At 34.6% G+C, this 12,810-nt stretch overlaps 4 protein-coding genes across 4 annotated transcripts; 2 read left to right on the top strand and 2 right to left on the bottom strand.

Moving 5' to 3' along the window:
- Window positions 1-986: 986 nt before the first annotated feature.
- Window positions 987-1,337, bottom strand: LOC139431893 (histone H4). The gene has a single exon (XM_071200143.1). The coding sequence runs from the start codon at window positions 1,296-1,298 to the stop codon at window positions 987-989; it is 312 nt and encodes a 103-aa protein (XP_071056244.1). The 5' UTR covers window positions 1,299-1,337.
- A 1,215-nt stretch (window positions 1,338-2,552) lies between these two features.
- Window positions 2,553-2,994, top strand: LOC111416128 (histone H3). The gene has a single exon (XM_023048085.2). It carries the CDS (start codon window positions 2,568-2,570, stop codon window positions 2,976-2,978), a length of 411 nt encoding a protein of 136 aa, XP_022903853.1. The 5' UTR covers window positions 2,553-2,567; the 3' UTR covers window positions 2,979-2,994.
- A 3,743-nt stretch (window positions 2,995-6,737) lies between these two features.
- LOC111416125 (histone H2B) lies at window positions 6,738-7,640 on the bottom strand. The gene has a single exon (XM_071200141.1). The coding sequence runs from the start codon at window positions 7,602-7,604 to the stop codon at window positions 7,233-7,235; it is 372 nt and encodes a 123-aa protein (XP_071056242.1). The 5' UTR covers window positions 7,605-7,640; the 3' UTR covers window positions 6,738-7,232.
- Window positions 7,641-10,752: 3,112 nt separating this feature from the next.
- On the top strand, window positions 10,753-11,188 carry LOC111416127 (histone H2A). Its single transcript, XM_023048084.2, has one exon. The coding sequence runs from the start codon at window positions 10,798-10,800 to the stop codon at window positions 11,170-11,172; it is 375 nt and encodes a 124-aa protein (XP_022903852.1). The 5' UTR covers window positions 10,753-10,797; the 3' UTR covers window positions 11,173-11,188.
- Window positions 11,189-12,810: the final 1,622 nt, after the last annotated feature.

The raw sequence follows: 12,810 nt of genomic DNA, 5'->3' as shown, positions 1-12,810 counted from the left end.
GCTTTCGAAACCGATCTCAGCGCGTTTTATGTACTTTTAATTATAAAAAAATTATTTGGGACAAAAATTAAGAAAAATGAAATGACAGTTAAATTTATGGTACCGTGGGTGGACCGAGACTGCTACCCTTATTATTTCTCTTATACGTCAATGATCTTCCTGGAGTAATTGATGACTAATATTACTCGCGGATGACTCTACTACAGTATCAACTGCGAAAACGAAACAACAATTGTCAGCACAAATACAAAATAACCTCAGTTTACTGTATAACAACAACCTTCAACTTAATATTGAAAAAACAAACATTATAATGATTGGGAGTGCTGCAGCGACCAACTGTGACATCAATTTGCAATTCAATGGCAAACAACTTACCCGTGCAGAAGAGGTGATGTTCTTGGGTGAAACTTGTATTCGATAAATGATTTTTTTTTCAGGAACCATTACAGTAGATTAAATCTGACTGTTTGAATATTATTTGACGTTTTCTGTGCATTTTTGTAAAGATGGAAATAAAGCTTATTATTATTATTATTAGCAGCCGGTTGGGTAATAAACCATCCAACCAGGTGAGTGGTAAGGCTTAATATTCTCAATAAGATTTTTTTAAATTGATTAAGTTCTATTCGTTCTATCATGAAATTTAGACGTCAAAAAAGCCTATACCACAACCGGATATGGTTATGGCATGGGATACCCGGTACATATACAGTGTGTTAATTAATTATCGTACCAGACGTCATCATTACAAGTATGCAACATTGCAAGTTGCATACTTGCAATAATGATGTCGGGTACAATAATTAACACAGTGTATGATGGATTGGGTAAGTAGTGGCAGCAAATAACACATTACTCTTACTGTGGCTCTTAAATAGCAGTAAACTTAGTTGGCGTATGTGAAATTGTTCTTCAACTTTTATGAATGTTTTGGTTCTGAAAAGAACCGGGTCTCGTGTTGATATTAAAATAATTTCAACTTCTTAGCCTCCAAAGCCGTAGAGAGTGCGCCCTTGCCGTTTAAGGGCGTAAACGACGTCCATAGCAGTGACGGTTTTCCTCTTTGCATGTTCCGTATAGGTGACAGCGTCGCGAATAACGTTCTCAAGAAATACCTTTAGAACTCCTCTGGTTTCTTCATAAATTAGTCCGGAAATTCGTTTTACGCCTCCGCGACGAGCAAGACGCCTGATGGCCGGTTTAGTAATGCCCTGGATGTTGTCACGGAGTACTTTGCGATGACGTTTCGCACCCCCTTTACCAAGCCCTTTTCCTCCCTTTCCTCGGCCAGTCATTGTGTTGGTTTGTTAATAATCTAGTAATCACGAACAACAAACAATAACGAACTCGGTAGTTATGATAGGAGTACGGTGAACATGACGGGCCTCTTGAGGTACCTGGAATTTCTTCCCTAACCCTCTTCATCGGACCTAAAACAAACGGAAAATATATTACAAAATTTTCACCAATTAATAGTGACATCGGAAGTGGAATTGGGAAGGACAGTCGGACTCCTGGATCGTCAGACGAGAAGCAGCCTTGGCCGTTTGTGGCGAAGGTGTTCAACGTCGTAATCCGTTAATCCCGCTAGGAGGGGATTGGGGTGGTTTTCGAGCCGCGTAAACTCGGTACTGGCCTTGTCACGAATGAACTCCTCGATGGTCAGCATCTGGGAATCATTGTGCAGTGTCGCATTACTGACAAACCAAGGTGCATCAAATGCCATCCTTAGGACCTTGTTCTGAACAACTTGGAGTTTTTGCACGTGCGAGTGCGCGGCGTAACCCCAGACGGAAGAGGCGTAAGTCATCGTAGGTCTGATAACCGCTTTGTAGAGTCGAATCTTCCGTAGAGGATCCAACTTACTTCGGCGATTTATCAGAGCGTACAGATTGACCAGAGCTGCCTTCGCCCGGTTCGCCATCGACTCGATGTGACTTTTCCAAGTTAGTTTAGAGTCCAGAATGACACCCAAATACTTGGCTTCAGAACGCCAGGGGAGCTCGTCCCCTTGCAGTACCATCGCATCGGGGGGTCTCTTTCTACGCCGAGTAAAAAGTATTGCGGTACTTTTATCAGCGTTGATTTTGACCCGCCACTTTGCGAAGTAGTCTAGCAGTTCGTCCGATGCTGCCTGCAGTCTACGAGCGGCGACCTCGGGGGACCAAGATCTGCTGTAGATGCACACATCGTCGGCGTACATCGCTAACTGAGTGCCCTCAGAACGGGGCAGGTCGCTCACAAAGATACAAAAGAGTATCGGTGAAAGCAACGACCCCTGAGGGACGCCTGCAGTTAGGATTCGCTCTCTCGAACGCGTACCTTTCAATTTGATGCGCGCCTTTCTACCGTCAAGGTAGGACGCGATCAATATGATAGGAGTAACCACTTTCGACCCTGTTATATACATGTGGAACGGGAACGCCCATCACCGCTTGGGTTCGACCAATCCGAACAAGCGTGCAATGAGCGGTACGTGTAACGGATAGAAAATAGCCTCCGGCCGTTAAAATTTTTTTAGATCTGACGATAGCAATCTGTTACGTTCATAAAAAACAACGAAAATGGCGCGTACGAAGCAAACTGCTCGTAAATCTACTGGCGGTAAAGCCCCTCGTAAACAATTGGCAACAAAAGCAGCCAGGAAAAGCGCTCCCGCTACTGGAGGTGTAAAGAAGCCACATCGTTACAGACCTGGAACCGTAGCTCTTCGGGAAATTCGTCGTTACCAAAAGAGCACTGAACTTTTGATTAGGAAGTTACCTTTCCAACGTTTGGTTAGAGAAATTGCCCAGGATTTCAAGACCGATTTGCGATTCCAAAGTAGTGCCGTGATGGCCTTGCAAGAAGCTAGCGAGGCTTACTTGGTAGGACTTTTTGAGGATACCAACTTGTGCGCAATTCATGCAAAACGCGTCACCATTATGCCGAAGGACATTCAGCTCGCTAGACGTATTCGTGGCGAAAGAGCTTAATTCATTTTAATCAACCCGACTTTTCAACAAGACCGGTTCTTTTCAGAACCAATAGATTATTTTCTGAAAAGCAACTTTTCCAATACTAATTGTACATTTTTAAGTAAGTTTTAAGACCTAAACTTGAAATTACAACTTAAGGTATAAAACAGCAACCGAAACCTTTTTTTTTTTATTTCAATCATAATATAATGTTTAATATTTTGTTGGCAAAATCAAATAGGTGCAACAATAGTTATAGTTAACTTATAATGTAAATTCGGAATATACTTTGCAATATTATGATTATATAGTAACATTAATTCTGATGTTATCACCCAAAAATTGTAATTATTTTTGATAAAGTGTAAATAAGAGATTAATTTTTAATCATATAAATTTGTACTTTTGATCTGCATCCATTTTGTTTCTAGAAGGCAATAAAATTTGTGTGAATTTGAAGTAAAATTTGCCCGATTTTCAATGAAACGTCTGTGTAATTTAAGCAGATTAATGATCTTGTAGGTTTGCAGTGTAGTATTATGATTATATAGTAACATTAATAAATGTTTACTGTGGAGAGTGTGGCGAATTGCACGACGAGATTGTAGACCGACTCGTGTAATCACACGAGTACTGTAATTATGCTCTAGCCCATGTGTGATATACATTTTATCTACAACTGCCAAAAATTACTTAAAAATCAATTTCTTTAAAAAGGTCTATTTTGACATGTATAAAAATATTGTGAAATGGTTGTTGACAACTTTGAATTAATGTCAATTTTAATAACATGTCTACTCAACTGGAATAAGTGTTTCGAAATGTAGAAACATAACAATTAATGTTTATAATAAATAGTATTGATCCTCTTTAAATAGGTAGCACTTTTCCTTTTGTATTGTTGCTCGTTTCAATAAATTAAATCTGTTCTGATTGGGCTAAAAATGCGTTACGTAATGAAACCAGTGCGGTAATGAAATTCATTTCGTAACTCAAATCACCTCAAATGAGTGTGGTAATGATGATTTATCTAAGCAGTCGTAGATAATAGTATATTATTCAACAACCGTATAATGGCGGCTGTTACCCATGAAGATGAAGTTGCAATCTAAGTGGGTAACAGCCATTATACGCAAGTTGAATACTATACTTTATCTAAACTATTTAATTTTGAAAAAAAAACAAAAAAAAAACTTGATAAACATTTCAGACATAACCTCAATATAAGAAAGCTGTCTATTTCTGTGTAAGAATTTCTGTTATTATTTTATTTTTTGATTAGTACGTCGTAGTCAGAACTGTGGAATAATGGCTTTTATTCAACACTTTGTCAGTCATGCGCAGTAATGCGTGTCATTATCCGTCAAAAATCAAATGTATAACGAATGGATAATTCAATAGTTGTAGATAAAATTATTAACAAAACTTGTTCATTCAGAATAGAAAAGAAAGGAAATAAAAAGAAAAGTTTTAACATTGTTGACAATATTAAAACATTGTTAAAACAAGTTTTAATATAAAATATGAATTTTAAACTGTGTACATATGTAGTTATTTCGGAAAGCTTCTTCATTGTAAAGTCCTCCAGATGGCGATCGGTTTTTATGACTCCGTTCCTTTCCTACTGTAGTAGCACAGAATAACCAGAAAGGACATAGAAACCTTCCCGCCGAAACTCATTTTTATGCACATGTGCGGCTACGCCATATTGTTGGCGTTTATTTACATCTGTGTTACCAGGTGCGTTTGTTGAGATTGTTTTGATTGCGAAAGTTTTTCTTTAAGTTATAGTTGTTTAGTTAATAGTTATTTAGTGTATTATGCTATTTTTTCTTACATTTTAAAGTAGTATTAGTTTTTTCTTATCTTTTACGGTAGTTTAGTTTTTCTATTTTTTTAATAATAGTTTTTTAGTGTTAATTATACAGCATACAAAAGTTCCTTCTACTATAATTGCTAATTTTTAGATTTTCAATGCAGCTCGGACCCAGTGCAAAATTTAAATTTGTAAATAATTTATAAAATAAATATTGAAATGATCTACATATTTTTTTTAATTAACGATATACTGTATAAATGAGTTTGATATATTGTATTAAATTTTCAATAACCGTAGTAATTATATCTTCAATAGAAATTTAGTAAAATTAAATTTCAATCATTTTAGTGGACACTCTCCTAAAACAGAGTGACTTTACTTTTAAAATTGGCGCCTACACGCCAACAATATGGTTGAAGGTTAAATAAAATAGCTGGTGAAACATCAAAGACACCGCCGGTTTTGTCCTTTCTGATTATTTTGTGGTAGTAGTAAAACGGTTAAAGACGGCGTTATAAACAGGTAGTTTTCCATTGCAGAATACTGGGATTTCTCACTCAGGACCGCATTAAGGAACACACTTTACTTGCAAATTGTAGAAAAATAATACATAGGTTGATGTATTATATATATATTAATACTCATTATTCTCTTATTTGTTGTGTTTATTTCTAATATTACGTTAATTATAATTAATGTATTTAATTACTAATCAAAAAAATTTAATTATAAAATTAAATTTTAGTTGTTATAATAAATGAACTTTGGTTTTTTTATTAAATTTTGGTATAAAAACTTTAAAAAAATCGACCCTGTCCTTGCCTAACCAGCTTTTATTTATGACTGTCAAACAACCGATGCCTATGTGGAAGACTATAACGACCGACCGTTATTCCTTTCCTTTCTACGTATAGTCGTCCACACCAAGATCCGGAATTACAACCCCCATAAATTGTAGACCTCTGCTTCTGTGCGGTTAAGGGTACTTAACCATTTCTACCTGAGATGAGACCTACACTGAGGGAAATTATTTTTGAGTTTCAAGAAAAATTTATTCTTGAATGTATTTCTTAGAAACAAGTATAAGATACTCTTAAAACAAAAATATTTTTTTGTTTTATGAATAGAAATATTATCGAATGAAGTATCTCATATTCTTAGCATCGAAGAATATCAATTCTTTGTATCAAAAAATTCATTCCTGCGTCAATAATTTATAATACTAAAACGAAGAATTATACAAGATTGTTGTTACATGAATAAGTTTTTCTAAAAAGAAAGATACTTTATTCTTGACATACGAAATTTATTCTCGATACGAAAATGGGATTGTTGACGAAACACTGAGACACTCTTTTTCAAGATGATTGATTTACTGTCACTAAAAATTCGTTTTCTTGAGAGTCAAGAATATTTATCGCTGATAATACGATAAGCTTGTCCCAAGAGTAATAATCTTCGTTCAAGAATATATTTCCCTCAGTGTAGAACTCCGTATAGTTTAGAAAGTCAGGGACATATTATACCAACGACTTTCTTTGAGTTAATTACACTTAACTTTATTGGTCAGTAAACTATATAATAATATTTTTTCTACTGTTGATAGACGAAGGAAATGAGGGTTAAATATACCCTAAAACCTAATTCAAATCAAATTAAAATCTAATAATTATTTTCTTAATTCTTATTTAATAATAATAACAAATATTAGTACCAGAACTTATTTCGCTTAAAAAAACATGTTAATTATTTTTAAGAACATTACAAAAAAGTTGTTTATGTCGTGCCTAATTTTATGAACCCAAAAGATAAAAATATTATTGTAATTCCGGATCTTAAATATATATTCTGATAAAGCATTCGACGTGTTTAAATTTATATTAAATTTAGCAAGTCTTGTACGATGATAGTGTTATGTGGGTGTTGGTCAAACCAAATAAAAGACAGTTTTCTTTTAATTATAAAAATTTTAACTTTATTTCCAGCACTCTTCGTGTAACGTACCCGTTCGATCAGTAATTACAATAGATTGAACAGTTATTGATGATAGATGATTTTGCGTTCAATTGGCCCCCTTTTGTGTCTTACATTATGTTTTATAATTGTTCCGGACACGTGATTGTGACGATTCAATCGACCAATCCCCGAATGACATATAAAATAATGAGTTCAAGACCATCGACATCAGAATCAGCAATTTAGCAATGAAAACAATTATAGTAACCAATTCTGATGCCGTTGCTGTTTTACACAATTTAGTAAACAATTAATTATATAAACAAACATCTATGAACTAGAAAATATTATAAACAATTCTATTAAATTGAAGGGTGTAAAGGGTGCTTTACAACAATAGTTTGTAAAACTAAACTGTAGATAGGATGCGATAATACTTTCTCAGAAATAGATTTGTGGCTCTGAAAAGAACCGGTCGTTATAAAAATGTAGAGAAATTATTTGGAACTTGTGTATTTCGTAACAGCTTTGGTGCCTTCACTTACGGCGTGCTTCGCCAATTCTCCCGGTAATAGAAGTCTGACGGCCGTCTGAATTTCGCGACTGGTGATCGTCGATCTTTTGTTATAATGGGCCAAACGAGACGCTTCCGCGGCAATTCGCTCGAAAATATCATTCACAAAGCTGTTCATGATGCTCATAGCTTTACTAGAAATGCCAGTGTCAGGATGGACTTGCTTCAATACCTTGTAAATGTAAATAGCGTAGCTTTCCTTCCTCTTGCGCTTCTTCTTTTTGTCGGTTTTCGAAATGTTTTTTTGCGCTTTACCGGCCTTTTTTGCTGCTTTTCCACTAGTTTTCGGTGGCATTGTTGATTAGTTAATAATAATAAATCGATTACAAGATTTTAACCCTTCGTCTGTAAACGGTTTTCTAGCACCTTCCGTCTGTAAAGGTGGGTCTTTCGGGTCCGGCCGTTTTTTCATCCTGTTAATGCACTTAAAAAATTTTATAAACAATTCATGATAATGTTCGAAACCTTCAACTTGATAAATCAATCATAAAATTATCGAAAAATTTATTTTTGCATACATATTTTTTTATACAAATGAAGAAATTCAGTTAATAAGAGTAATTTACTAAAAAAATCATAACTTTTGAAAAAGTAAGATATCGAAATTTTTGAAAAGAAAATTGATAATGAAAATAATGCTAATTTTTACAAAAAAATATTTTCTTTTATTTATTTAATATTAAGTGCTTAAGTTTGTACAGATAAAATAGACAATAAAATAAACGTTAGGAATTAGTATTATTTTATTTGTTCTAATTTTAATGTATTTATTTATTAAGTATATCAGTATTTTTTATCAAAAAACTATTAAAGCATATTAACCAAACATTAAACAAAATTATTACTTCTTAAGTAAAAAAAACTATTGTACACAATGAGCACAACAAACGCAACGATGTTCCTCACAGACAGGTTTTTGACACTTTATGCAGCAATACCCCGTTTTTTTATCTTTATCGCTTTTACAAAAATGACATCTCTTTCTCTTCGTTAGTTTATCTGTTTTTAAGATTGGATTGTCAAACTCATTCAAACCTAAAATCTCTATGATGCCATTGACTATGGATTTGTGCATTCCGTTCGTCGTTAAGCGATCTTGTAAATGTGGTTTTATAAGTGCAAGAGACAGTTCTTTTAAAAACTCTCTTTTATTTTTATTTTCATTTTCAGGTAAAAAATTATATAGAATGCACCCATTAACACTGGCCTGATCCAACATGCCCAAAAAAAAGCGCATTGGCCAGCGGCTGGTTGTACGGGTGCAGGAATAATTTCCACAAAGCTGGTCAAAGACATCTGTACCACATTTGTTTTTATTATAAAATTCTATAATTTCCGGCTTTCCATTATTTTCACACGCTTTTCCGGTTTTATGCATTGACGACAACAACAAAACAACTTTATTTTTCTTTGGGCAATACGAGAGTAAAATGTTCTGCCCGTCGTAACCATACCTTGCAGCGCCGATCGAAACATTTCTTTTGAATGATTCCGGAATTTGACGCTTATTTTTTCTAAGTGTGCCTACCATTGATATATTAAAATTTTTTTTCATTTTGTTACAAATCTCAACTGAAGTGAACCAATTATCGCACGTAATATTTCTATGGGTGTTATGAATTGGTTCACTCAATTTACGCACGTAATAGGAAGGAACACTCTCACCTTGTTCTGTCTGTACTTTTCCAGTGTACGGTATGGCATTGTACATATAAAAAGTTTTTGCGTCATTCATGGAAACTATTTTGATTCCATACCGCGCCGGTTTTGATTTTATATAAACACGTCCCGAAAAACGTCCACGAAACCCTAATAACTGTTCGTCAATAGTTAAAAACTGGCTCGGAGTATAGTTATTTTGGCAGTTCTGTATAAAAATATCCCAAATTTGACGAATTGGTGCTAGTGCGTCTTCAAGGCGTCTTGCAGATCGTGTAGCCTTGTCATCAAATCGAAGCCGACAACTAATAAATTCGAATCGTCTTTGTGACATTGTCGCTTTATGCAGTTTTGATCCAAACTCGCGCGACCAGATCTCCGTTAAATTTACACGATTATTGTTTTGCATGCCGCCAAAATATAGGAGACCTATAAATGCCTTCAACTCGTTTAAAGTAATTGGTTGGAACGATGCACAATCATTGTTGTCCTGTATAAATCGCTCGATTTCGGCGTTAGTATATTTCAAAACAATGTTTAAAATGTCCTGAGTGAATAATGTGCTCCAAATTTCTAGAATTGTACGTGATCTTGCAGCCGCACCAATGACTTTAGGCAAAATGATAGTAATATTTGACCTACGGCCTCGAGATTCTGGCGTAGTGAGACACCATTGATGCTTATCCTTCCCGTAAACAAATTTTCGACGTCTGCTTCCTTCTACAGTCTCTGGCTCATCCTCAACTACACTTTCGTCTTCTTCCGATTGTTTATCTGAAACATGACTTTCACTATCATCACTGTCAGCCTCTTCAACATTATCGATTTCTTCTTCACTGTCTTCGCCTCCAAAATAAGAAATTATTGGACGTTGGCGAAGTACGCGCGCTACGTCGTCAGCCGATCGTTGTGCCATTTTGAGTTATAGCACTGAGAAAAATTTGTTTGATTGTTTTTTTTTGTAGTCAAAAAAGAACGTCAATGCAAAAAATAAATTTTTCGATACTGCTTTAAAAGTTGACGTTTACACAGTACTTAGCAACTGTCAAAACAATTGTTTTTTGTCCACAGCACGCTACGTCCTATATGTAAAAGACTTTTACGTCCAGCTACAATAATCAAAGAATTTGATACTGAATAAATTACAAACGCAAAATAATTAACATTTTATTGTTTTATCATTTCATATTTAAATGCAAATTTATAATAGTATATTTGTGACATTTAAAATTCGCTATCGCTCGCAATAGCGCTCGTTCTCGAATGTAAAAGTTTCATTTCACTATCTTATATCAAAAATAAAAATTTTCACTTTCCTGCGAGATCAGTATACGCCGGCTGTAAACCTGGGTCTTTTGTGTTCGCTACAGATTTAACCTGTTAACAACAACTGTACAACAGAAAATGAAAACTTTAACCTTGTGCGTTCATCACCTATCACACATTACCTTTTTTTAGGTGGGGGTCCGAACTATGTCTATTCACTTCTTAGAAAATTATTTGCCTAAACAGTTGTAGCTCGGACACGAAATACCCAGGTTTACAGACGAAGGGTTAATATCGTTCAGTACTCGCACGACGTTAACAAGCCGTTCGCGTCTACAGTATTAAAAAAAAACCGTCTTTGTCGCTTAAAACGTGGAAGCGTCGGACCAGTAAGCCACGCCTCCTGTTGCTACCACTTGGTTGACGGCAGCCTATTGGTTGCACCGTCGGCGTAGATGCGTATAAATATTTTAAGACAACGGTTTCGCTGGCATTGAAACTAGAACCATATTGTTGAAGTTTTCGGCACACATTTAATCAACAATCAATTAATCTAAGTCGCCATGTCGGGTCGAGGAAAAGGTGGAAAAGTTAAAGGGAAAGCAAAGTCCAGATCCAGTCGTGCCGGATTACAATTTCCCGTTGGCCGCATTCACAGGTTGCTGAGGAAGGGCAATTATGCGGAACGTGTAGGAGCCGGAGCTCCCGTATATTTGGCGGCCGTAATGGAGTACTTAGCAGCGGAAGTTCTCGAATTAGCCGGTAACGCCGCTAGAGATAACAAGAAGACTCGTATCATCCCTAGGCATTTGCAACTGGCCATACGTAATGACGAAGAATTAAATAAGTTACTATCGGGGGTAACTATTGCACAAGGAGGTGTGCTTCCGAATATTCAAGCTGTTTTGTTACCTAAGAAGACCGAGAAAAAAGCTTAAATTCCTCTTACATCCTTGCCGCCGCGGAACATTAACAAACGGCCCTTCTCAGGGCCACAAATATAATATTAGAATAATGAACTATCGATGTCTACGATTGCGACAAATATAAAGATAATATTTGTGCATCATTCTTGTTGCTGGTGTTGTTCATCTAACAACCTTTCGTTTGTGAACAAATAATAAAACAAGTTAAAGCTTTGTGCCTATAGATTTCATCTGAGATTTTCTTAACCAAGGACGGCAGTGTCGTCTGAGAGACGACTGCGTATAAACATAACATATACTAAAGAAAATAATAACGTTAGCCTCTATTTATTAACGTTAAGATACGCCATTAAAGGTCATTCAATATTTCCAATAAGCAACAAATAAAAAAATTAAAGAAATAATACCTAAATGTTAAATAACAATTAAATCTTATTTGTTCTTTAAAGGTTCATTTCTATACAAGGTGGTTCAGTTTTTAATCGGGAAACTTTACTAGGATATAATACTTGCCAAAATAACACAAGTTTTTTATATAAACATAGGATCGCAACTCTTTTGTTTTTGAGCTATGACCGATCAATGTTGAGCCAAAAATTTACTTAATTTTAAATAAAATTTATTTTTTATTTCTTCTGTAAGTAAACCGTGGAATTTGAAATTTTGTGCGTATTTACTACTGGTTAACCTTATTTTCAAGCGTACCTTGAGCTCTCCTAGCGTGCCGCCATGTTTTGCTAAAATTATTCTAAAAGTTGGTTCTTTGTTTCATTTAAGTTTGAAAATGTTAAAAATCGTTCCCGTAGATCATATCTTTAGGTAGTACGGTCAGAAATGTTCGCAAATAAGAACTATTAACCTTTTTATAATAATGTAATCCTTATTAACCATGCTACTATAGAAGTCACAAATCAAACAACAAAAGTCATTAGTTTTGCGAAAAAAAAAATATTAGTTTGATTGAATTAAGGTTGAAAAAATGTATGTCTAATAAGTTTGATATAATATAAATTAAATAAAAACAATACTTTTTCTGGTCTTTTTTGTTTACTGTCTGACCGGTTTCGGCTCACGCCATCATCAGAGACTTAATAATATAACATTTGATTTTAGTAACATATTAGATTCATTCGTGTTATCACTTATGGTAGCATAAATGCCCGTCAATCCGAGTATAATAGTGTTGATTTATATTTTTATTGTAAAGTGTTAACATTTAACGTACATTTTAATGTGTTTATACTTCATAAGTTTTTACGTGTATATTTGTGATAAGTGATAAGCCATATGAGCAACAGAATGAATCTAATACGTATGTTACTAAAATCTAATGTTATATTATTAATATCTCTGATGATGGCGTAAGAAGAAACCGGCCAGACAGTAAATAAAAAAGACCAGAAAAAGTATTGTTTTTATTATTTATTATTTGTTTTGTCTGTTGATGAGTATTTTTCTTTTGCGATATACATATGTATGTTATTTTAATTATTTTCGGAGACTTTACGTTGAACTCAACCACACGGGATCTAGGCGCAGATTCACAATAATTTCTTTTCTTTTAGTAACTTGATTATTATTTATTTCTTTTTAATAAAGTATCTTCATGTTTTCATTCTCGCTAACATAAATATATATACAAAGAATTTT

This window comes from Onthophagus taurus, chromosome 11, assembly GCF_036711975.1.
Source record: "Onthophagus taurus isolate NC chromosome 11, IU_Otau_3.0, whole genome shotgun sequence".
Taxonomy (NCBI): domain Eukaryota; kingdom Metazoa; phylum Arthropoda; class Insecta; order Coleoptera; family Scarabaeidae; genus Onthophagus; species Onthophagus taurus.
This window is presented reverse-complemented; position numbering and strand designations above follow the sequence as displayed.

Excerpts from the sequence above, each read along its gene's own strand:
- LOC111416128 (XM_023048085.2), top strand. The coding sequence starts at position 2,568 with ATGGCGCGTACGAAGCAAACTGCTCGTAAATCTACTGGCGGTAAAGCC.
- LOC111416127 (XM_023048084.2), top strand. The coding sequence starts at position 10,798 with ATGTCGGGTCGAGGAAAAGGTGGAAAAGTTAAAGGGAAAGCAAAGTCC.
- LOC139431893 (XM_071200143.1), bottom strand. The coding sequence starts at position 1,298 with ATGACTGGCCGAGGAAAGGGAGGAAAAGGGCTTGGTAAAGGGGGTGCG.
- LOC111416125 (XM_071200141.1), bottom strand. The coding sequence starts at position 7,604 with ATGCCACCGAAAACTAGTGGAAAAGCAGCAAAAAAGGCCGGTAAAGCG.